The sequence below is a fragment of the Drosophila obscura genome, unplaced genomic scaffold (genome assembly GCF_018151105.1).
Source record: "Drosophila obscura isolate BZ-5 IFL unplaced genomic scaffold, ASM1815110v1 contig_170, whole genome shotgun sequence".
NCBI classification, from domain to species: domain Eukaryota; kingdom Metazoa; phylum Arthropoda; class Insecta; order Diptera; family Drosophilidae; genus Drosophila; species Drosophila obscura.
In genome coordinates this window covers 1,037,480-1,063,597 of record NW_024542758.1, presented here as the reverse complement: position 1 = coordinate 1,063,597, position 26,118 = coordinate 1,037,480, and the positions used below count along the sequence as shown (strand labels likewise).

General features: G+C 39.9%; 1 protein-coding gene across 23 annotated transcripts in view; it reads right to left on the bottom strand.

Moving 5' to 3' along the window:
- Window positions 1-4,651: 4,651 nt before the first annotated feature.
- The window catches only part of LOC111070546 (poly(rC)-binding protein 3), an 83,058-nt gene continuing 61,591 nt past the window's right edge, over window positions 4,652-26,118 (bottom strand). For 4 of the 23 annotated variants that reach the window (XM_022361162.2, XM_022361165.2, XM_022361164.2 and 1 more), the window contains 9 exons: window positions 24,725-25,362; window positions 15,752-15,808; window positions 15,567-15,683; window positions 15,387-15,480; window positions 15,157-15,320; window positions 14,966-15,085; window positions 11,782-11,922; window positions 8,978-9,405; window positions 5,398-7,694 (listed from right to left, as the gene is read on the bottom strand). In XM_022361162.2, coding sequence (XP_022216854.2) covers window positions 7,073-7,694; window positions 8,978-9,405; window positions 11,782-11,922; window positions 14,966-15,085; window positions 15,157-15,320; window positions 15,387-15,480; window positions 15,567-15,683; window positions 15,752-15,808; window positions 24,725-24,823 — 1,842 coding nt within the window. In that variant the 5' untranslated portion in view covers window positions 24,824-25,362 and the 3' untranslated portion in view covers window positions 5,398-7,072. Of the gene's footprint in view, window positions 4,817-5,396; window positions 7,695-8,977; window positions 9,406-11,781; window positions 11,923-14,965; window positions 15,086-15,156; window positions 15,321-15,386; window positions 15,481-15,566; window positions 15,684-15,751; window positions 15,809-24,724; window positions 25,363-26,118 lie in introns of those variants that run through there. The other 19 variants (XM_022361182.2, XM_022361170.2, XM_022361172.2 and 16 more) reach the window with 19 other exon arrangements.

The window sequence follows — 26,118 nt, the reverse complement described above, 5'->3', positions numbered from 1 at the left end:
GTGGTAGTTAAGTTGATTGCTCTATATAGTTAATAAGTTAATATGCTCGATACATGCTTCATTTTGCTTTTTGTTTTGTTTTGGTTTGTTTTGTTTTTGTTATGCTGAGAAACCTTAGATGTTTCGTATATTTCTAGTGGCAAGTGCCCGGCCGGAGCCCTGACCTTGCCTAGGTGTTCTATTTTTCCTTCAATTTCTTCAATTGCTTTGATGAATTGGAATACACGTAGTTATATTTCCATTCGCCCATCTGGGTATACGGCTTTCAAGATAATGTGGCAACAAAAATGAATATGTAAGTATACTGGGTAACGGGATTGTTTGCACTCTACAGAGGAAGATCTTAAAAGACCACTCCTCCTCGGTTCTCTGTATTCTGATCCTGTCTTGCCTTGCGCAGATTACACGAGTTTGCTGATTTTTTTTTTTTGGTTTGCTTAACAATTTCTAACACCGATATTTAGTTAGTTAATACATATATGTACACATTCATATAGTTTATATTTGCATTACTTAGACCCGATCTTCCCATTTCTCTCTCCCTAGCTCAGCTTCTAAATTAAAACTCTTCACGTATAATTTCTTGTCTTGTTTTCTGGATATTAAATAAGAATATCTAAAATACCTTAAGAATTAGTTTCATTTTTACTTTATATATGTATATAAATATGTTGTTTTTTTTTTTGTTGTTCTTGTTGTGGATTTCTTCTATACTTTTTTTTCACATAATCTTTTCCTACAGTTGCAGTTACCTTAACAATGATCTTGCGTCCAACCAACGGTTCCATCGATAGATCGATCGATCGTTTCAAGTGCCTTAAATGCTTTTACTTTTGTTGCTTATTGTGTAGAGTTCTTCGACATGTACATATTGTAAAAATGTGAGCAAATACATTCAAGTGATTTGTAATTACACTGAGAGAAACATTAATATGCATGTGTTTTTGGATTGCTGTATATGTATATAATTTTTTTGTAGTAATATGTTGGTTTTCTTTGCTTTTGTTTTTGGTTTGTTGTATGGCTAATTGTTGATATACTTCTGGGTCTCAGTGTAGGTAGGCATCCACTACGCGTACTGCAGCTAAGTATTCAAATACAAATTCAAATTCAGATTCTAATTCAAATTCAATTTGAAGTGTAACGAAACGGGCACACACACTCGGACAGCTTTGAGCAATCGTGGGTCACCGTGTGTCGTTAAAAGGGATAAGTTCTTCTTGTGTCGGAATAGGTAGCGCATTTATAACTAAATTTATTATACAATAACAGTGTGCTCTCTCATCTCATCTTATCCAATTCAATTGAATCCGATCCGATCAGATCAGAGCAGATCCGATTCCGATCCAATCGAGCACATGTCGAGAAGTGTTCATGAAGAGTAGTAGAATGGAGTGGAACACTCACATGCCATCCAGTGGCAGCACAGTGGTGTCTGCCACTGGGTTCGCTCTGAGGGGGGGCAGGCAAGGCAGGCAAGAAGAAATTTGCTTGGTTTGGTTTTTAAGGCACCATTAAAATTGCTTTTCTTACACGTATTTTTCCTTTGCAAATTTACAAGTTGTCAACAAAATGTCGTTAATAATTACATTAATTACACGCATATTAGTAAAAATGTTTGTGAAATCTGTTTGAGCTATTTCTCTTATACACACACATACACATTATTTATTTATCCCTTTCATTATTATCATATCGTACAAATAATCCCAGTTACCCGCTGTTTACCCTTCTGTACTTCTGTAGCCCCATAGCTCTCGTCTTTCATTTTTTTTGTGTGTTTTTTGTTTTTTTTTTCTTTGTAACTTGCGCAAAAAATTTACTAAATATTTCAAATACAATTAAATACAAGTGTACATAATAATAATAATAATATATTTAATTTATGTATATTTATATATAGATATATAATTTACTTATATATAGATATACGGCTTCTGTTCTGATTTCGCATTTCCGTTTCTCTTTCTCTTCTCTTCACTTCACTCCATTCATCACCCAGTCCCATTCCGCACCGTTTCCGATTGGGGAACCGAAGGGTTTTGGTTTCAAAAATGATTGCTTCAAATTGTTTGTCCTCAGCGAAATATATTTGTCACTAAAATCACGAAATAGTTTCGCATGATATCGTCTGTATATCGCCGCCACTGCCGCCTGCCTTCTTGTTGGCCCGCTCCTCTTCTGATCATCGAGTGGTTTTCTGATCATTGAAATCTTCAGGAAGTGAAGCCAACAGTTGGGGACTTTCTTTTCCCCATTATTGTTTACAAGTGGTATGGTTTTATATTTAATACTCTTTATGCTATTAACAATTTCCTGTAATCAAGTTTTTCTCATAAGTTTTCCTCTTTTGTTTTTTTTTTTTGTCGTTTGGGTCTGTGAGTGGAAAAAGTCATAGAAAAGCATACAATTTTTGAGTGTGTTGACAAGGGAAATCACTTTCTTATCAATTCCTCAAGTCAAAATATAGTCCACGATATAAGATATACATAAATGGGGATAGAGGGAAATCAAATGGGTTTGTATATAGATTGTTGATCTGGGATATGTTTGCCTCTATATGTATGCATTGTTTGATTGAGTATTTGTTTTGCTGTTTGTTGGTTAATATAATTATGTTGCGGTTAAATTGGTTTTCTTTGCAGTGGATATGTTTTCTTTTATGCTTTGTTAATTTCTCTTACTAAATAATTAATTTGTAGAATAAAATTTGACACTTTTTGCCATTGCGCAAACTGATTCTCTCGCTTTCACCTGCGGCTTTTGACACCATTGTCTCTTAATCTGTTATGTATGTGTATGTGTAGGTGCATGTGTAAGTATGTGGGTGTGGCGTGTAGGTGTAGTATGTTATGTTTGGGTTAGTACAAGTAACTAAATGTGGTGGCTTAAAATTAGTTACCACACATGTGTGTCTTGATGATCTTTTGGTTTTCACTGCCCAGCCTATTAACTAAATTCGAATAAAATTAGTTTAATTTTTAATTTTAACATTGAAAATCAGTTTATTTTTTTATGTTTTGTTTTGTTGTTTTGCATTTGCATTTGCTTTTGCTCTTGCCTTTGTTTTGTGGTTGTTGTTGTTGTTTTTTTTTTAGTTTTGTTTTGCGTATAAATTTAACAGCTAATAAATTAAAATTATACTTTAATTTAAGCATAATTGTAATATAATATGTAAATCCATTGCTCGTTTTTTCTGCGCTCCAGAAAAAAGTCTTTTTAATCGCCGCAAAAGTGCTTAAAAGATATTATTGTAATTCAAATTGTTCTTTTTTTTGTTTTTTTTTTTTGCTAATTTTTAGGTCTTGTAAATATGGTATTGGCATTAAGCATTTTCACTAAAAACCGAACGAAAGAAACCATAACAATTTTGGATACAGACTCGTACGAAAGAAGGTCTGGTCTCCCCAATGGAAGATCCCATCCTTGGCTAGTTCGCATTTTATAACTAATTTCGAATTGGGGATATATTGTAGATATAGATAGAACGGAACGGAACGAAAGGGAAGGGATGGGATGGGGGTGACAACTAGTTAATTAGTCCATAATCATTAAAGTGTAGTTTTAGTCGTAATCAATAAACAGAATCAATTTTGCACATCAGTCTAAACATATTCAAAAATCACAAATACAATTTCGATAACAATTACCATAATAGAAATAATAAAATAATGAATTATCGTATCAATATATCGCCGTGTCTATATATAATATATATGCATATGTATGTATACACATCTGAACAAACACAAACACAACTAACAAACGCATCGCTGCTGCTCAATTGTAGCGCATAAAACATACATACATATAATGCCTTTTTAATCTGAATCATCTGTTTTTGTGGTTCGAGTCGATTGTTTGTTGGTTTGCTTGTCTCTTTCCTTTCCTATCCCTTCACTTTATGCTTAAATCTTTCTCGCTTCTCTCTCTCTCTCTCTCTGTGTCTCTCTCTTGTGTTTCCGCTCGTTTGCTGTCCCGTTTTTTGGTCATGCTCATGCACAATTACTTGTAAATGGCTTAAAATTAACTGCATTCGAAATGGTTGCCTTTCTTGCTTTGCTTTACTTTACTTTCTTATATTTCCTTTCATCTTTCATCTTTTATTTGTTGTTTGCTTCTTGTATGCATTGTGGTTAACTATTTTATTTTTTTATTCTTGTTTTTTTTTTTGTTTTGTTCTTTTTAGTTTATTTTGTCTTCATTTTGACTAAGCTTAGAATTAATTGCTGTTCTGTTCTTACTTGTGCGGGGTCGCCGCCCAAACCAATAGTGAGGGGGTCTTCCCCGTTGAAAACGGTTCAACATAAAAGTTCTTGTGTTTGATTTGCCTTTGCATTTAAAACTTAATCAAAAATATCATAATTAATAAGAATCAATGAATAAATATAACGCGTATGTATGGGTCGGTCTTCCTATGAGTGTGGTCCGTCTGTGAATGTGGGTGTAGGTGTGGGAGTGTGTGTTTAATGTATGATTTTTCCAGACAGTATTCATATGAGAACTGTTCTTGTGTTTCTGATTTTCTCTTCATATATTGCTTATGATTAAAGATTTGACGTTTCCTTTTTCGCTTGCGGCTGCTTCTCCTGTCCGTCCTCCTCCTGCGATTTCCAATGGGTTTGTTTGCTGTTGCTGTTGTTGTTGCTGTTATTTCTGCTTGATTGCTGGGTTGATTGTTGGTTGGTTGTTTGTTGGTTGTTTGTTTATTGTTGTTGTTGATTGTTGCACTTAGTGAATGGGTGTTTTAACAATTGCACTGGGCGCAATATAGTGATATCCGGGTATGGGCAGACCAGCAGTCTCCATTGATATTCTAGAACGCAGAAAGAGATTATTTAGTAAGACTTTGTTTCAATGAATTTCAAGTTAGGGACACTTCCACCCGACCCATATAATATCTGAGAAGAACCCCCCAACAGGACAGACACATATGTATATATGTATATACTATATAGTTTTAGTATTCATTTTTCACTTTATTACAAATTCATGTATTTTCCATCATTGTTTTCTTTTTGCATATAAATAGAGTTTACTGTGGCTGCTCTCTTTCTGGCTGATCTCCCTCCATTACGAAACAGAGGAGCTACAGGAAAAGCTTTCTATATATGTATGTAGCAGCTATAGCAGCTGTGTGTCTATGTATATGTTTTCGTAGTAGAATTCAAGAATTACTATTATTACATTCAAATATAAGAGGAGTTTTTGTTTTCGTTCGTATTCCAATGTCTCTGAACAAACTCTGTTTAAATGTTTCATATAAGTAGGTTTGCATATATGTATGTATGTACGGGATTGTATGCATGTATGTATGATGTATGTATATGTATAATTATGTTATGTTTATTTTTATATATAATTTGGTTATAAAATCGTAAGCCCGCTTAGCTTAAGGTGTTACATATGGTGTGTCCTTTGTGTCTTACGTCTACTAGTAATAATAATAATAATATTAATCATATGAAAAATCATACAATTATGGTTTACGCTTAGCAACTACAGTTATGTCGTGTACATTAAGGGTAGAGAAATTTCAATTTCCAAATACTTTTCAACATCATTTTCGACCAAATTCAAAAACAGTTTTTGTGTCTACAAATAATAACAATCGCATAAATACATAATAAATCAGGGGGCAGAATAAAAAATAGTGGTTAGGGTAAAACAATTGAAGACTTCAAGTCTAATACATAATAACGTTTTTTTTCTTCCTCATTTCATCATCTTTATCTTCATCTGAATTCTTCAGGCTCTTGGCTCTTCTCTGTTCTCTGTCTAATTTGTTCTCTATTCAAATAGTTTGGTTTTTGTACGCTCATTGCGTGGATTGTGTCAATTAGAGCGAATTGGTCCATAAAGGTCGTTGGCCCCGCCCCCCGTGCCGAGATTTGGCACCGGGCGGGCGGGGGCGCAACGCATTGGAATTTTTTGTTTTGTTGACTTCTTATAGAAGGTTATTTTCATTTCTTTTGAGTTCATTTCATTTTTCATATGCTTTCGGCTTCTGCTTCTTGACAAATGGCTTTTGGGGTCTTTATGCTTACAATCTAGATATAAGTATACATATATAGGTATGTATGGATAGGGTATAGGAGTATAGGATTATAGGTATAGGCAATAGGTTTTTAGGGATAAAATACATTGTGCTTACAAGCTAAAAGGAGTAAAATGGATTGATTATAAGATATTGGAGCGTGTGTTATATGTTACAATGAATGGCTTGGGGGAAAGATTGTTTGTGGTGGTGGTGATGGCTAAATTATACTCTCGTTTCCTGTTTTCTATCGATATTCGATTTAGACTTCGACTAATGTGATCTACTCGGTACTAACTATAAGTATATATGTAAGTATAAGTATATGCTTCGAAGAACTCTACTTGAGATGCGCTAAAATTTGGCAAATTCTATAATGTACGATATTAGTATGTATGTATGTACTATATATATTAGTTTGGATATATCAAAGGGTATTTTGGGGGATGTGAAAATCTATAACTGTCTAAACATAGGGTTAACTAGGGTCCTTGGTCACTTGGTCAGTAAATCTTGATTGGGCCACTCACAGATGATGACTCTGTTCTCCTATATATTCGATACGCGTAATATTGTTCAAGTGCTTGCTTCCTTTCCTTTTCTTTCCGATCGATTAAGTAGATGTACGATGTATGGATACTATAGATTTAGCTGCCCTAACTGGCGTTTCTATCTTTTGTTTAGTTAAGTGTTTCGAAAACATTGATAAATATTGCATAAGTCTATCAACTACTCGGATACTGTGGCTTCAACTAGATGTAAAAATTGTCTTGAATTTTCGAAAACGAATAAGAATATCAATACGAATTGGGGTGTACCCCATCAATGGGTACGAATAACTGAACCGAATTTATACATTTTTTGTTTGTTTCTTTTTGTTCAATAACCTAAACCCTAAAGCTTTCGCAACGCTATGCACAAATCATGCAAAAATTCTACAAAACTAAGCGACTATCAATCGTTGATCGGCCTCTCCCCTCCGCTCCCTCTCCAGGCCTGATCTGGCGGCACTTCGGGGCAGGCGTCCCCCTGCTCCTAGTACGGATTAAACTTGTTGCGCTGCTTCTCCGACTCGACCCCGGTCTCAGCCTGATGCTGGCGGAACCGCGCGTAATGTCCCTTGCCGCGATTCACGCCGGTCGTCTGCACTGGCGGTCCGCCCGGCGAGCCGCCGTTGTCGTTGCCCAGCGACGTGAGGCTGAGTAGATCGAGAGCACTGAGATTGGACAGGGCGCTCAGGGCGCCCGGCTTGGTCAGCAGCTGCAATGCCGAGGCAAGAGGACTGTTGAGGGCGGCAGCGGCAGCCACCGGATTGATCCCGGCCGCGGTGCCATTGGGGGTTCCGGCAGTGCTCTGGTTGCCGCCATTGACGCTGGCATATGAGGCGGAGACGCTGCCATTGCTGCTAATCGAGCTGCTGCTGCCGTTGGCGGCTCCCGTGGGGCTACCATTGCTGCCTCCACCTGCTGCTGCAGCTGCAGCTGCTGCTCCTCCTGCGGCGAGGGCCACTGTGGTCAGGGCTCCGTTGGTGCCCGCAGCGGATGTACCGACGGAGGTCCCAGCTCCGGGTACAGCTCCAGCTCCCCCCACAGCAGCCGCTCCACCGTTCTGCTGGGCCTGGGCCTGCTCCAGGAGATTGGCCTTCTGCAGCTCAACGCTGTGGATGAGGTTCGGTTAAGGTAGATAGAAAGAGAGAGAGAAAGAAAGGAACAAATTGGGATATTGTTGGTATTTGTTTCGGTTTTTGGGTGAGAGGTATTTTCAAAACATTTGGTTTTTTTTTCTTTCGATTTTGTGGAATTGAGTGGTTGATTATTTTTTCTTTCTTTTTTTTTTTAGTGTTTATGCAAAAGGTTAAGGAGGTTTTGTGTGGAGGAACGGTTCGGAGTTTACGGAGAGAGAAAAAGAGAGCTGTTTTAAGCTTTTTTTTTTTTGAGTTGGGGGTGTTTTGGTTTTGGTGGGGAGAGCGGCGTTCAAATTTTGGATGGTAGGATTAGAAGAACAAAAGTTTTTTTTTATTTTTTTAGATTGGGAGACATGGACCGAAAGAGTTGGTATTTATTTTATGTTTTTTTTTTTTTTGTTTAAAGGTTTTTGGAGGATGAACTGTGGTTGGAGGGATATACGGTTCGGTGTTTGATTTTTGGAGGGGTGAGAGAGGTTTTTGGAGGATAATTTTGGAGTTGAACTGCAGTTTGAAGTACCAATTGGATCAGGTCGGTCCAGCATTACGAGAGCATATATCATTTTATTAGTTTTCTGTTGTGTGAAAAGAGTGTGCGATGCGTTGATTGATTCGAGCTGATGGCGGCGGCTGGGCCTGATCACATTTCGATCATGAGATCATGATCATCCTCCTCCGCTCTGGCTGGGGCCTGCTGAACTGTTATATAATACATGGTTTTTGTTTGTTTGGTAATACTAGATGCTAGAGGTTTATATATTGTACGAGTATCAGTTATACAGTTTGTTATACAAATCGTAATGCTAGTAGAGTTCTGTAGCGATATATGATCTAGGGTAGAAAGTGCTGGACATGAGGCTTCGCAGGGCTTACGACTTATAGACTACGACATGTGTGTTTTGTGGCTTAAGCTATGGTTATGCTAACCTTTGACCTTTGACCTTCGCCCTCCCCACTCCTCGACACTCCCCGTTGAAACCCCATTTGAACGAGCCGCCACTCCACGACCGATAGAGAGAGAGAGACAGAGAGAGAGAGAGAGACCGTGCTAACATGGTTACCGATTGGTACCGACTGGTTAACGATGACCGACGACCTCCTTATACCTTACATACTTTTGGTCAATTAGCCAATCAATTCGACAAAATTGACATTGACACAGACACACACATAAATAAACATAAAGACAAAAAAAGACATACGCACAGACAGTGGACAGTACATAAGGATATATGTAGCACAGGGGCAGCACTCACCTCATATTGATTAAGTATTGGGCCAGGGCCACCGAATCGGGATTGCCACTAATGGTTATAGTGCGATCGGTATTGCCGCCCTCGCGCTCCTCACAATTGGAGATCCTGATCATGGCGCCGGATATCTGGCGGATTTCGGCAATCTTGGTGCCACCCTTGCCGATAATGCAACCGATCAGATCATTGGACACGGTCATCTCGTGCTGCTGCTGTTGGGCGCGATTGGCAGCGTTGGCTGTACGCAGTTGCGACCCGGCCAGTGCAGCCAGGGCTGCTGGGGCAGAGCCTAGATTAGATTGGAAATCTGCCTGGCCTCTGATCGATGAAGCGCTCAACTCACCTGTGTGGTTGATGCCCCCAGTGCTGGCTGGGTTCATGCCAGCCAGGCCCAGGGCAGCCAGACTGGCCAACGGGTTCTTGGCCACCTGCTTGGAATAAATAAGAAAAAAACGGGGAGGAGAAGGAACATAGACGAAGAGCATCGATTAGTATAGATTTCATAATTCGTTTTAGGGTTAATTCTTAAATTCAGGGGCTTCATTGGTTATAGTGTGTGTGTGTGTGTGTGTTTTATATATATATTCTTGAGGGGCAGTTTGGGTTCTGTTTCGGGGATAGATCGGTTGGAAGGGAGAGATCACAACACAACGCGCGTACAACTTTCAATAACAGTTAACAAAAGGGAACAAAGGAAAGTGAAACTGAAATTAAAATAGAAACGGGAAACGGGAAACAGTATGGGAACGGAGCGCAAAAAGCATTTAACAAAAACAACAACAACAGAATGCAATAAGCAAAAGCAAAACAGGATCAACATCATCAACATCTTTGACTCTTTTTTACACTTCGTATATTTTTTTTTTATACATAATTTTTGGTGTGAAAGCGTGTGGTACGTGTGTATGTGTGGAATGTGTTTGTCGTATATATCAGTTTGGGTTCGTGGAATAATGTTTCTCTGGTACATGGACTCTACACAAAAATTTACAAGAGTTTAGCTTAAACAATTTGAGGGTACATAGACAAAAAGAGAGAGAAAGAAATGGTTGGATAGCAACTATGTTCAGACATTAATTGGATATACAATGGAAATACACCTCATCCATATGTATGTACAGTATTTAAATGGGATGGAGGATGCTTCGCCTTGAGAGCTATAAATATTCTCCACAATCTGTAACCCCTGGATCTGGAACATCGTCAAGTTCTCTCCTATGCATGAGGGGGTTTTGCTCATATTTTTCTCTTCATTTTTCCACCACTGACACCTACAGCAAATAACATATATGTAAATACATATGTAACTTGCCCACAGAGAGAGAGAGAGTGAGACCCGCCGCGTGCATGATATACATGATATAGTTATACTCGTACTCGTACAAATATAAAGCTTTCCACACGGCACACATGTGGCAGCAAGGGTGCAAACGAATGTAGGGCGGACTCTAGGGCTAGGGTACACTAGGATATGCACGCGCTTTATAAATTAATCAAATCAAATGCGAGCACTTGCGAATAAGTTTCGAATAAATGCATCCAAAAGCAGCTCTCAAATCGAGTAGAACGAGAGAGCGAGAGAGAATGTTGGGGGACTGGGTGTGGGTCTGGTGCTGGTTGTGTGTGGGGGGTCTGGGAAAACTAGAACTAAGAGAAAATCTCATATAAATCATACAATATTGAAATTGCTTTGTGTGGGGTGCATGGTGCATGGCTGTCTGTGTGTGTGTACTGTGTGTGTGTGTGTTGCTGTGTGTCAGAGCTTAGAAAACTTAAACTGAAATATTTATCAGAATGCAATATGCAATGAAATTCCCCAAATGAAACAAATAAAACATGCGCCATGGAAATATTTTATGACCCAAAAATGAATTGCAACTCAATAAAAAAGTTCAGTGCGAGACGGCGGATGGAGGGATTTGGATGGGTCTACCAACAATGAATTATCTGGCAGAGAACTGTCATAAAAACTTCTGTGTCTGTGTGTTTGTTGTTGTGTGTTGGCATATTAACAAACATTCGCGACTGCACACTGTACAATATCTAGACCGAAAAACAAGTTAAAACATTTCACGAAAACTACAAGAAACTTGAAAGGGCAGGGCAGGAGAGAGCGGAGTGGAGTGGTTGGAGTGGAGTGGAAAAGGGGTTTACGACAGTAAAAATGCATTTGTTGATGACTTTTGTGGATGGGAGGGATGTACTGACGATTCTGTACTGTATGGGTTTCCGTGTCCCTCAGTTGCCTGATTTTTAGTGTTGCTGCTGTCCACTGGCAACCGGCAACTTTGTGGCGGCGACAGTGGCTGCGGCGGGACACGGCACACTCGTGAGCTGGCCCCAATGCTAATGTTATTGAAATAGCGTCGCAACGCAATGCTACTGGGGGGATCATAAAAGAAGTGCCAAAGGTAGTAAAGATGGTACACAACACACAAACTACGGAAACTTTAACGGTTGGAGGTTGACTAGGGGAACGACAACAGCAATATACAAACTATCTAGGGATTCATACAGTGGGTGTTTTCATACAGGCAGGCATAGGGCATAGGGCAGGGCTTAGGGTATACAGGGGTACAGAAAGATACAGGAGGGTACAGCTACAGCGGCACAGCAACATCATGCTCTGTCTGGGCGGGGGGATACGATTATAAGGGGCGGGGTTCGATTATACAGTAGTTTGTTTCTTTGATAGAGTTTTTTTTTGGTAGATTTGTTTGGAGTTGGAATTGGAGATTTTTTGTGGTTGGTTTGGCAGTTCTTGAACCATTGCGGAATTCGGAGGAGGATGATATCTAAAAACTCACATCGGGCATTTGCTGTAGGTGATGGTGGTGTGCTGGTACCGCTCCTTGTAAATGTGCCCCCTTTAACAAAGGATCCGCCAAGCCTGAAATACCAGCATGTAGGCCGCCGGCAGCCAGGGCAAGTGGAAATACTGGACAGGTCTACGTTTTATTTTTTGTATTTGTTTTTTTTTTTTTTTAATATGGATTCAGTTGAGTTTTTTCGATTGTGTGTGCGTGTTGCGTGTGTGTGTGTGCGAAGTAACAGTAATTTTTTTGGTTTCGTATTCGTTCGGTTGAAAATATTTTGCCAAAGAAGAAAGAAAAGTACGAAAGTTGTATACCACAAATAAATGAATTGCAACAATTTGATTAAATCTTAACTTTTGTAATTGCTATGGAGAGATGTTTAAGCTTATCAAATACATAGAAATATCGCTAGAGAAACTCGGAAAAAGCTTTCGAAACGTGTGTGTTTGTGTGTGTGTGTGCAAAGGCAGGGCGGGCAGATCGATGGGCAGGCTTCAATTGGGAAACGCTCAACAGAATAAATTATATTCGGAGGCGGGGGGAATAACAATAATAACAATAACAAATGAAGAGAGAGAGAGAGAGAGGGCAAACTAGTGGTCCAGGGGTATTCCAAGGGTATCAAAAACCATGAGACATGATAGAAATTATAGAACAAATGTGAGACTCATGTCAAAAAGTTAGCGGAGATGGAAGTAAAAGCTGCCAATCATTTCGGGTACAGTTTAACTATTTTTATGTGGTATCCCACACTTGCAGTTTTACAACACTGTTTTTCAACTTCAGTAAAAATGTACCACTGGTAATAGAGTGTACCTTTGTACCTTTCAAAACTGTACCCAAATGGACAACTGTGAAACGCGTTGAGAGGGATTTATAGACACTGCACGTCGCCGCTTTAGGCAAAAAAAAAACAAACAAAAAATGGTAAACCAACACCGACAATAGGACCAGGGAGAGACACAGATTCAGAGAGAGAGAGAGTGCGAGTGGATAGAGGGGGAACATACAACTTTTTTTTTTGGTTGATTTATTACATTGCTGGACATTAATTGAATTTGATGTGACAACAACAAAACATTTTAGTTTTGTTTTTAGTTGTGAGCAAAAGTTTTCATATTTGTTGTTGTTGTTTTACTTGGCTGTCGAGTGGTGCACTGAAGGGACAATGGACAGATGACTGTACTGAACGGTACGGAATGGAATGGCACAGAATTGTACTGCAGACTGGACGCAAGGGGCTCTGTTGTTGTTGTTTTTGGTTTTTGTTTTATAGCACAAAATTGAATTGCGGGATTTTAAACAGAGTTATAAACAATACTTATTGATACGGAGAGAGATTGGAGAGAGAGAGAGAGAGATAGACAGTGAGAGATGTGAGAGGAGGGCTCGGGCAGGACGAATATTCGAACAGTATGTTGTTGTTGCAGTAGTTGTAGTTGCTAATGGCATTGTTGTATGCATCGACACGAGTGTACTCTGGTATTCGATGGTTTTTTATTTTTTCTCTAAACGAAATTCATCTAAATAAAGGCTGGAATGGACTGGACTGGGCTGGGCTGCTGCTGTTGTATATTATTTTTGGTTGAAAACTTTTAGCAAAAGGAAACTAAATAATTTCAAAATTTCTGTACTACACAGAAAATCAAGAGATCGATAGAACGCAGGATATATATATGTATATATAGACAGAAAGAGAGACCGAGTTGTATTTTGGCTGAGGTTTTTTTTATATATTATAAAATAATTATGATTCGGTGTTTCTTTTATTAATTGATATTTTCTGGCACTCGATAGAGAGAGAGAGGAATCTGATATTTGTTGTCGTTTGTTGTTGTTGTGTGGATTAATTGGATAAATATGATAGATATAGATGGTTTTTGAGTTGTTGATTGATAGATAAATAGAGGTGGTTGGTTGGTGTTGGACTAGTGTAGTTTATGAACATACTTCTCCACACACGCTGCCAGCGAGCCCTCGTCAGAACAGAACTAAGAGACACACACAGAGATAGAGAGTTGGAGGAGAGAGCCGAGACAGAGATGATACAGAGATTCAGAGAGAGAGAGAGAGTTCAAGCCCCCGCTGCCCGAGAGCCATTTCTTTCTTTCTTTCACACAAAACTCACTCGCGCCTCGACTCGACTCGCCACGACTCGCCTCGCCTTGGACAAAGCCTCCTCCCCCGATTTTCTTTTTCTCAGATTTCGGGGATTTTTTATATTTCCCACACGACGACGACCGACTTTCGAAGTGAGACAGAGACAGATGCTGGCAGAGAGAGCCAGGAGGCTCACTCGCTCGCTCTTTTAACCTGAGAGAAGAGAGTGCAAAAGAAACTAAAAACAAAACAAAAAAGAGATACATATTTTAAAGTTTATTTCAAAAAATTGTTTCGTTAAGTTTAATTTTTCGTTGAGTCTTGATGGCTGTAAAATCGGTTAACACATTAGTTCATTTGATCGTGGTGGGGTGTCGGGTTGTCAAAAGGGTCACCACTTGGACTGGACTTGGACTTGGATATAAAGTAGATGAATAATCTCTTGGGTACAACGGTGTGGGGGATGGGCGGTAAACGGGATAAACAACTGTGGCTGGGTGTTAAGAGGGGCGATCAAAAAAGGGGCACACAAGTCGGAGGTTCGGTTCGGGTGTTCTTCTCCAGAAGGAGAAAGAGAGAGAGAGAGAGAGAGAGAGAGAGAAAGAGAGAGCTTCTTCAAGTAAAGACAGAGAGACAGGGAAAGAGAGAATGTAGAGGTTTGCAAATCATAAACGGTTCGGTTGGGTTCGGTTCTACAAAGTGACGAGCATTGGGGGGGATAGTGAGAAAAAGTGAGAGACAGAGAGAAAACTAAAGAGTTTTTAAAAGGCAAATAGAACAGAAATAGTGTGTGTGTGTGTGTGTGTGTGAGACGCGCAGAAACAAACAAAAAATAGAAAGAGAGAGAGACAGTTTTGGAGGGTCTAGGGCTAATTGATACAAAATTTGTTTAGCTGGTTTTTCATGTGAGGGTCAAGGGTCTGGGGGTCGGTTAAGATAGAGAGATACACAGACAGATTGAGCGAGACAGAGAGAAAGATAGATAGCTGGCGATAGAGTGTGAGTTTACACAACACTGTTCACTGTCTAACAACACTGTTTTATTTCGGTGTTGTCTAGCGCCTTGAAGACATACCTCTTGTGTGGGCACTGCATAGTTGCCTTGAATAGTAAAGGCCTGTCCATTGGCCAATATAACAGGGCCAGTTACTTGCGGTTTTGGTCGATACGGTATGGTGGCACCGCGTGGCGGGGACTGTCAATGGGGGGCGAAGGGAAACGGTAATTAGTTTATAGATTCGTTAAATACTTCAGAGTAGTACCCACCTCCAACATGACAAGACATATCTGATAGATGCACTGGGTGATCTGCTCGGCACTGCCACTCAATGTAACCGCTCGCTCTGTGGAGTTGGGCAGCATTTCACTGGCCACCTGTATGGAGCAGCCCGTAGTCTGGCGTATTTCCTTGATCTTTGAGCCACTCTTGCCTGTTGCAGGATAAAAACATTATTGAGACATGTCCACTGGCTACTAAATGGGTGACGTTCACTTACCAATTAACGATCCACATTGACTGGCAGGCACAATCAATCGTATGGGTATTTGAGTTTTGCCAATTTTGCCTGCATCATTGAACTGCGAGCACCACTAAAACGGGTCAGAAGTTAGTAATGTGAAGGGACTCAATATTTGAGGGGTTTCTGCTTCTTGTTTCAATTTTGGCGCACACATACCTCTTCGAATTTCTTCGTGATGAGCGTAAATGCCGAAAAGATTGCATTAGTTGTACCAGACACAGTCACAATACGTTCCGGGCATGACCCATCCGATATATTAATTTTGGCACCAGACTGTGGATAGAGATACAAACAGATTTAGCTACGGATTTAAACATTTAGATTGATGGCGGCAGACTCACCTCTTCACGAAATCTGTTGACAATTTCACCCTTTTTACCAATAATACTACCAACTTCCTGCAAAGAAAAAACAAAACAAATATTAGAGGCATGTAGTACAATATCTTGAAAATAAAGCTTCCCCACTCCCCTCCCCATCGCACCATTTTTCTGTCAGTTACAGATACATTCAAAAGCACTTTATTGTATCTCGTTTTTCTGTTTTCTGTTTCTTTCACTGCCACTGTCAGCGACGATGCTCGAATTTGATTAAACATTAAGTGATATTATTCCAGAGCATACACAAAGGAAGGGAAGGCACACATCCATCCATTCATCCCATCCATCCATGCGAGTGTGTAACTACTTTTGCATATTTAATTGCCACAAAAAGTAATCTCCACCCCTACCCACTGTGGGCCACCAGAAAAAGCCCCAATTCGATCCCATTTCCCTTTCAGTCAGTCAGTCAGTCGGTCGCCCATCCGTCTGCCTGTCTGCGGAAGAGCGTGGCAGTGACAGTGGCAATGTGCGGACTGGACTGTCGCACAGCACGTAATGAAATTTGCGGCCAGCGCATTTTACGCGTTTTAATTGATTGTAAATATCTGCACTGCCACACCACACCACAGCTCTCTCGTAACTGAGTTTCCAGAGTGCCAGAAACCAGAGTATAACAGTGGAAAAGAGGAGTGGTCGAGGGTTTTGTTCAAAAACTGTACCCTCCATCTCCCCCCCCACCCGTTGGGTATCAATAAATCAATCATTTTTAATAAGCAGTATTAATGTACATCAATCGGAATATGGTGTGGTCCATTCACATGGCAGTTGACAGATATCAAAGAGGTTTCCACTTTCCACATAAAAACCAGAGAGAGAGAGAGAGACAGAGTGCATGGAAAGAGATTTACTAAGTGACATACAGTATAGACTATAGATAGTTTCAAATGGACATGTTCTTGCGCCGAGATTTAATTTTCGGCAACTTGGATTTACCAACCTACAGACTTTTTTGAAGCCATTCACAGAGAGAAAAGTCCCCACACCAATCCAACCATCTAATCTTACATTATTTGGCTAACAAATTGAATTAAATACCTCATCTACTTTAACCTTTGAGTAAACCAGGTTTAAGGTAATCTTCAACCCTTTCCTGGTGGGTTTTACTTCTTATTTCTTCCTTATTTATTATCATCTAAATATTTCAACATCTCTGGGACTTTGGCTAATATTGATTGCCATGCTAAAATGTTGCTCTGGCCATAAACCATCCCGGCGGCAACCTTCACAGAAGCACCAAAAAGTGCAGCAATCCATTGTGCTAGTACAATGTATTATGTATCTTTTTTTTGGTTCAGCTATGGGCAGTTTGCCAGACAAAATGCACAACTATATACTGGGGGAGGGGGCTAGGGAAAACAATGTGCGAGGGAAATCAGTTGCATCTTCCCCCCCTTCCTCTGGCTCTGGCATTATCCCAATTCTTATGCGACCAAAATATTTATGCCTATGCCATGGATATTTATTGTACACAAATGTCAGAGCGAATTGGCATAATTATTGGCGCAATTATCGTTGAAAGAGCAAAACGAACGAGCCTCTGAGTCTCAGTCGCCGATGCGTTTTTACGCCTGTCTGCACTCGCAGAATAATTTCGATGGTCTCTGGGTAATTTATAGGACAAGTTTGCTGCCCATCTACTCGCATCTGTGGCTGTATGATATATCTGAGTGTGGCCTAGAGACGGCGCACAATCCCCCGATTCCCATTCACATTCCCCTTCATCTTTTGCTTGATGGCTGCGTACCCATCATCAGCGCCTTGGACGCGGGTCGCGGTTTGCCTCATCATCATTAATAATGTGGCCAAAGCTGGCGAGCCTACCTCCCTCCCCATATCCATTCAATTATCCCCATTCCATGGCCCCAGCCAGTTCCGTTCTGAAGTTTACGCAATTTGCATAAATCGGATCCGCCTGACATCGTTTGGCCTTTCCCCACTCCGCTCTCTCCGCTATCACCGCTATGCTATCTCCAATCATTACATTGAATAGGGTGCAAATTTCGGTGACTTTAATTTTGATCGATTTACTTGCTAGCCAGTTTCCTGACCAACAGTTAAATTCTTCTCATTCTCCAGCAACAATGTACAAACGCATTCTGCACTTTTCAATTTCCAAAACTCACTTTGTGGTCCAGAGACTGTGAAGCATTTTGGCCAGCCTTTTGCTAAATGTTTTTGGCTTTTGCTTGCAGTAGGGATTCGGATTCGAATACCGATTGTGAATCGATTTGGTTGGAGGATGGGAGCTTTTCGTGCCTAAAATATGCATAGGAAAAGTTGACATTCCGCCCAACACACAGCACAAAGCAGCAGGGGAGGCGAAAACTGTTTGAAAATGCAGGTTGGCACACGGCTGGTCCGTGTGGTCCATAGTCCGCTTCAGAGTACAGCAGGAGGGAATAAGTTTTCGATTGTCCATTTTGCGTTTTCCGTTTTCCCCATTTTTATTGATTTTGTCAGGGGATTCTGGGATTAGTAGGGGCCAAAGCGTTTGCGTGCCCCCAGTTAACACCGATGTCCAATATTTGAGGTTTTTGTATCTTAAGCCATGACTAAATGGGGTTTACGGGTTGTAGAGGAAATAAAGGAGAGCTCACAGGAAAAGTAGTCCCACTGGAAACCAATCCCTCTCTTACTTAAACCATGTTGCCAGACTGTTCCCCTGTTCGCTGTAAAAATTCCCCATAAGCGAGAAGACAAATTCGATTCGAATAAAACAAACGCACCCAGCTGCAATGGAAGGAATTGAATTGTTTACTGCTTGAAAAGAGAGCCAGTCCCGCAAGTCATTTGCTGCTAATGGAACAGAGGTAATATTTTAATATCTTGTCGCTACTGGAACCACTTTCTGTCTGGTTCCAGATCCAATTAGATCTAAACTCCGAATAGCGTTTCTTTACAATCTTTCTGATACGAATCGTATCATTAGCCAAGCATTATAAATACATGAGCATCACCATCATATCTTCACATAATAATCCCAAGTATTCACCCATCTAATTTTTTTTTTCTTTTTCCCACACAATTTCCAGCAGAGCGCAAAATTTCGGATAGCTTCCATTTATCACTCCGATGGAGAGGCTTTTTGACAAACAATAACAGAAAAGGCATTAAAGCTAAGGCTCAACGGAATGGACAACGAACGCTAATTGTCGAGGCCACAAAAGAAACACCAGAAGTAGCAACGGAGAGACAGCGGGGGGCCAGAAAGACAGAGAAAAGATACGAGTAGTTTTTGGTGTTAGTAGAGCAGACATTAAAGAAGAAGAAGAATGCAAAGAAAGGGGGGAAGTACAGAGAGAAAGAATGGAGAAATGGAGAATGGCAAGCAAACGGCTTTCGGGCTTTACCTCAGACGAAAGACGACAGTTTCGTGGAGCATGACTCGTTTTCCACAGCTTTTTGTGTGTGTTTCGTTGTAATGTTTTTAATTTGTGGCGGCGTTGAAAATTGTACGAAAATAAATAAATTGCAGCAACAATGAACAAACAACAAGTTGCAACAACAACAACGACAATAACAGGCACAGCAATCTCTGACGGCAATTGCAAAACCGTGAGAACCATTTATGGGAGCTGCCGCATGTTGCAAAGGAAAAATGCAAGAAAAACTTGCAACAAATGTTGGAAAATGCAATGTGACAAAAGGGGGAGTAGTGGGGGGGAGCCGACGTCGTGGACACATATGGACGGCTGTGGCACACATGTGCGGCCCCGCTTGCTCCTGCCACCACCCGCTCAACTCCATCCGATAAATCATGCAGCGCATTTTGTCGCCCTGCACATTTTTTGCTGCCATTGCCGCTGCAGTTTCTGCTCCTGGCAGGCGAAAACACAACGAAAACAAAAAATTTTACAATTAAATAATTTAAAATTTTCCAGGGCCAAATTCAGGGTACGGGTCAGGAGAGCCGCACGCAGCTAGTGGCAATATTTTAATTAAATTAAATAACAACAGAAACAGCAACAAGCAGCATGCAGGGAGGCGCAGGCAGCACTTTCAACAAAATGAAAGGGTCTGCTGCAGCGACATCCATCAACAGGCAGGGGAGGGAAGGGAACTTTGCAATCCCAGTCGTAGTAATTGAAGACACTATAATACCATAAATAATGGGTATTTCTATGTATCTAAACAATATCTACACTCAAGAACGCATCTCTCTAGCATTAAAAGTATTCGATAGCCAGGTGTTCAAATAGCCAAACGATGGGTGCCACTCGCAGATGCTGCCTACAGTAAAACATTTTCAACTATTGAAATTGTTAATTTAAAACACCTAAAACTTAATAGTAGCTACAGGCACTACCTATGCAAATACGAGTATCCCTAAATAAAATCCATTCTCCTACTATGACATAACGACAGCCGTGCTGTGCTCTCCATTTGAAAAATAGTTAAATTAGTAAAAATTAGACAAGTGCTTGGGAAATGTGGCAGACTGTGATGAAAATTTTTATGAAGGTGACTTCGTTCCTTTCTCTCCTCTGCGTTGCTTGACCCGTCTCTTATGCTGCTGCTGTTGTCGTCGTCGTGAAATTTCACTAATTAAAAATGCATGATTTAAAAATACAGCACCAACAACAACAATTTCAAATGCAATTGCAACTGCAATAAATACAAATATCTGTGTGTCTGCCACGGACAATTCTGGGCGAGAGAGCAACCCACATTTTCAGTTTCGTTTCTTTTCAATGCAATTCGCGGATGGCTGCCAAGAAAAACAAACGGAACAAACGTAGCGAAAAGGTGGAAAAAAGACACAACAACAAAAAAAAAAAAAAAAGAAAAAGGTGTTTTTTTTCCACATTGTCGCTGCACTCCAATGCATGGCTTCAAGTTGTTTTTTTTTCTTCTATTTCTATTTCATTTTTATTGTTTTTTTTTTTTAAGAAATATATATTTTTCCATAAATTAATTAACTGCATCACGACTTTGGTCGCGTCTGAGTCTCCGTCTTCGACTGTGCCTCTGCCGCTGACTCAGGCTGCAGCTCTCTGCCTCCATCTCCGTCTCCGATTTCGATTCCGAGTGACTGTGACTTTCACAGAGTACTGCAACAATTGCACGCTGGGGCCTAATGAGCCAAAGTTAATTAGAGAGACGCAGAAATATCAAAAAATACTTGAAAAACAATGGAAACTCTGGCAGTGAGTGCCCTTGACATGCACCCCGTATGAGAGGGATCCATCCCATCCACTCCTCCTCTGTCTGGTTCTTTGTCTCTCATGCGGCTCGTTGTGATATCTGTATCAATATCTAGTTTATAGATCTGTTTGGTTTTTCCTTCTCTTTCAATAAATAATTGCAACATTGATTGGATTGAGGATTTATGAGCAGATGAATAAAGGCGGGGGCGACGGCCTCTGATCCACGAATCATTTGGTAGATAATAGGAGGGCGGAAATCATGGCTTAAAGGTTTCATCAATAATTAAATGTTGAGAAAAACCTCACCATACATAGGGAATTATTTTTTTGTATGAGTATTGTACTTTTCGTATACTTTAAAATATCATCAGAATTTTGTCCATATCCCGTAAAAACATGTTTGCTTTTTGATGTTTTGTTGGGCTACGTTTTCTTCTAATACAATTAGATAAACCTCTATAAATCGCAGCTTCACTTTCATTATTACCTGTACCTCAACCTATCCCAACTATCATATGTTTCGCTCTCTCTATCTCTCCGTAATTACCCAACCATCCGAACCTACCTCAAAAAGCTAGTCTTACAAGTCCAAGCACAATTAAACACAATCTCAACGCGGATATACTCGCAATGAGCCACCCATCACCATTTCAATTTCTGTATAATGCCAAATCGGTTGACATTATTTCGCTGCTGTTGATGTTGGTTTTTCTTTTTATTTTATTTTATTTTTTCCTGTTTTGCCACATGATTTGCATTGCGCCTGAAATTTATTCACATCTAAATACGACGAACCGAATAAACAGCGGGGGGCAGGCGGCTCGAAAAATCCGCATAAATCATGCTAATCTATAACTATCGATCAAAAAAAGAAGGGGAGAGAATTTATTGCCCGAATCCTTGAGTGGTGCTGCACAAAGAGACACAAAGAAAAATGAAAATGAAGAAAATCCCAGCGAAAATGTACAGAATTTACATTTACAAAATGTACACACATTAATATCGTACATATATATTTATTTCTTGTGCGCAATTATTCACGGGTATGGATGAGGTCTCCGCTCTACGATCGGTAGTGTAGAGTAGAGAGGGTTTTACCTGGTAGAGCTCTTTTCTACCCTGCCCCTTTCACTTCTAATCTGATTTCAGATGCTGGCTTTTTTCTTTGTCTACTGCTTTGGCCCGCGGGCTGTCTGCCTTCTGCTTGGCTTCTATTTTTGCCATAAATTGTCGCGTCTGGGGAGCATATTTCTCTGCCTTTTTGCCAATTTTCAGCTACACATCATGTAAAGTGTTCCTCCCCTCCTACCCTTTGGATGCGATAGATGCATTGGTCTGTCGCCTTATCTTCTGCACCTGTCGCCTGCTTCTCACACACACCACAGCAGCAGCAGCACCAGCAGCAGTAGCAGAATAAAAATAAAAATCAAGCCAAAAATGTATAATTAAATCGATGCCTGCTGCCTGCTGCCTGCCTGCCTGCCTGGGCATCAAAATCTGGCTGGGAGTCAGCTTTACAGCATTTCAGCTTTACGGCTTTTGGCTTTTGCGGTAAATGGAGAATAAGGCTAGAAAGATAAATGACAGCTCAAACACGTGCCCAGAGCCAGAGCCAGAGTCTCCTCTTCGTCCCCCTTCTCACTCTAATGTATCTCAAGTGGCAAGCCTCTCCATCTCTCATCTCATCTCTCGACTCTCAACGACAGCAAACGATACGACGATCCGCTTTGAATTTGCGTGACAGCGTTTTTTCTGAATTGTTGTTGTTGGTGCTGCTGCTGTTGGTGGCTAACGTTGTTGAATAATAGTTTTTAATGGCTGTTGACTGTTATTAAATAAATAAGCAGCTATTTAGTGTCGGTTTTTGTTCCCCCTGCACTCTTCTGGCTTTTGTTTAACGCAGCTTTTTAGCTTGAATGCTTTTGTGTTCATGAATCAGTGTACGAGGCAGGTAGACATGTGGCGGCAGAAGTTGCATTTTATGCGAAACGATACGAAAACTACGGGCCAGAGATATCATTATTATTAATATTATAGCCATAGTAGACAGCAGGTGACACTTGGGATGTTTTAAATCCGATGCAAATTAATCACAGTATGAATCTGCTATTTAATGGGAAGGTTTTACCATTTGGTGTTGGAAAGGTGTAATTTTTGAGGATCTAGTGAGTATATATATATATATGATTTACTCCATTCACCCAATAGATAGTTTATCTCTTTAGAAAGTAATTGTTCTTGCCGTCGGGAAAATGATATGCATATATATTGAATAAATTTATATATAATATTATTCTCAGTGTATTTTCGTCAGTTTGGCTATGCATGAATCAACTACGAAGATATAGCGATAGAAGTAACAGAAGTGAAGCTCGCAATGGCGCGAGAGCAGGTCTTGCGTGAGAGGAGTAAAGCTCGCAGACGAAATGGAGATCAAGAGATAAGACAATTACGCACAGCACTAAGCTCCAACTCGTGTCAGAGTGGTGTCCACGGAAAATACTTTTCTTCATTCTAGATGTAATAATCATAAGAATCATAACAGACAGATTCTTCCAACTGGTTAATAAAAGAATTCTTTGATTTTGTACAGGCGTTTTTTTTTAGATGATCATTTCCCTTTGATTACCGTGTATAAAAAGATTGAAAAGCTCTAGCGATAAGTCTGATTGAATCACAATTAACAAACACAAGATTTGTTCTGTGGGGGGTGGTGGGTTGAACTTAAATCAATTTTCAGATGTAAGGTATTTTTGGTTTCGTGTTTGAAAATGAATTTTGCCTTTGGGTCGTTTTCGTTGATGTTTGTATTGGGTGGAAATTGCTGAGAAAAACAACATTTCACTTGATTGAACTGCACACACACACACACACACACAGACAGACAGAAAGCTCCTGGCTACGATTTGTGGTTAATTTTAACGAACAGGTAAACATTTTAATATTTAATTGTTTAATATTCAGTGTTTTTGCGACTGGTTTAACCCGCTGTGTGCCGCAGGCATCCGTTTTTTGTGCTAAAGGAGATCCGCGCACTTGCTCAATACAATATTTATTATTTTTACATTTTATATATATTTTTTTGTGAAATATTTTTGTTGTCATGGCAACAATTTGTACATTGATGCATTTTATTTTTTGCGTATTTCTTTTATTACTCATATCTGGGGGAGCCGTAACGATTGTTTAATAGCCGATGCCTTACTTCGCCTCTTGTTTGGTTTTTTATGGCCTTTATATTTTTACCTATACATAGTACTCATATATGTATACGGTAAACATGCTTCATATTTCTCTGGGTCTCCCTCTCACTTTTAATTTCTTTTAAATGCAATGCCATAATGCGTGACGTGGCGCGTATTTAATTTTAATTTGCATACAAAATGCACGCCGCTCCGTAATTTGTAAGTATATTTTTTTTTACCATTGTTTGTTCTCTCACTCTCTCTCCCTTTGCGACTGCCAGGTATGCTCACGGCCTCTCTTCAGGGTCTTCCCAATTTATTGATTTCTGCTCCAAACAAAAAATGGTGGAAAAACGAAGCCCATAAATATTTAAGATGTGACACAGAACCCAATGGTGTGCACAAAAGCGTTTATATTTTAATAGGCATACGCCAATGTGACGGGGAGAGTGTTGCTAAAGGGAATGGGAATGCCAGTTGTCAGGACTATTCCTCCCTTTTCTCCATTTGGTAATCAAATTCCCATTTAAACTTAATATAAAAGTATCTGAATGCACATACATATGTATGTATGTATCTTTAATCTACTTTTTTCTTACCTTTCCTTGCATAATCAGCCTTATTGTGAGTGTCACCGATGGGTCCTCGTGTTTGATGGACGTACCGCCCGCACTGCTGCTTGTGTTATTGTCCTCCATGGTATCTATCTTGAAGCCTTTCTGTGTCTTATCTGGGACTAAAATATGTATCTGATTATCGGACCAGCGATCTCTTAGCGGTCTCTTAGCAGTTTTGCGTCTTTTCTAGGGAAGAGGCCTTGGGGTTGTTGTTGTTGTTGCTTTGTTGTAAATATATGTATAACTTTATGCTATATATTGTTCATATATGATGATCAATATACATATATTCTAAACATATAGAGATTTTGGCTAATTTCTTGTGGTATTATCTTTATCTTTAGTTCAAAATTAGATTGGTGGTGTCTTTTGCTAGTCGTACTACGTTTTTGTTGTTGTTGTTCTTTTGTTTTTGTTGTTGTTTTGTTGTTTCTGGCTTAAGCTCGCTATCTCGTTTCCTCCGTTTGTCCAAAAAATGCAACAAATAATCACGGCTAAGATTTGTATCTGTATTTCTGAAGTGTGAAGAGTGCAGGGTATCTCTCTTCTATATCTTTATATTTATTTTAGTGTTGAGCAAAAATACTGTCGCTTAGCTGCACGCATTTAGAATTCTGTCCCTGTAAATAGAAAAACAGCAAATTAGTTGGCGATAAATCATTTTCAATATTCATTTTGAAATGTTAATTTTGCACTTAAGAATTTTGCAATTTCACATTTTTCCCACCCAGATAAATCATGAAATTAGCCAAAGCTATTTTCGTGCACACATTTAATCAAATTTTCGGTGTGTAGAGGAGAGTTTACAGCATCCGGCACTTGTGCAACAAGAGGGGAGAAAGAGACCCACACAAGGAGGGAAAAACGCATACCTGAACAGAAGGTAACAAGCGGCGATCTCTAAGCAAAGGACATCTCTCCACTACAAGAGATACCAACGAAGAAGTGACCCACTCAAAGGGATATTTCATCAGAAAGGTGACCCCGAGGAGAGCAGCTAGCGCGCCATATTAGCAGGATATCTCAACCAAAAGAAGAACCCAGCAAAGAGAAGCAGGACCTCAAGCTAAAAAGAGAACATTAAAAATCACGTGTACATTAGTACCGCGTTTTTCGTTCATCATCCATTCGCAGAGGATTTTAAATGCATCCTACGCCAAGTCCCGGCCCTCCCCCCTGTCGTCCTGTGGCTGCTTGTAATTTTGATATGAAATTCTTCCATTTCATCTTTTTTTTTGAGAATTTTTGTTGTTGAAACTGCGCCAAGTTTTTGTGCATATTCACAAAAACGCGAAGCTGCGACGCAGATGTACTTACATACATACACATACATATGTATGTGTATATACACTCGTATATATATTTATGTACATGTA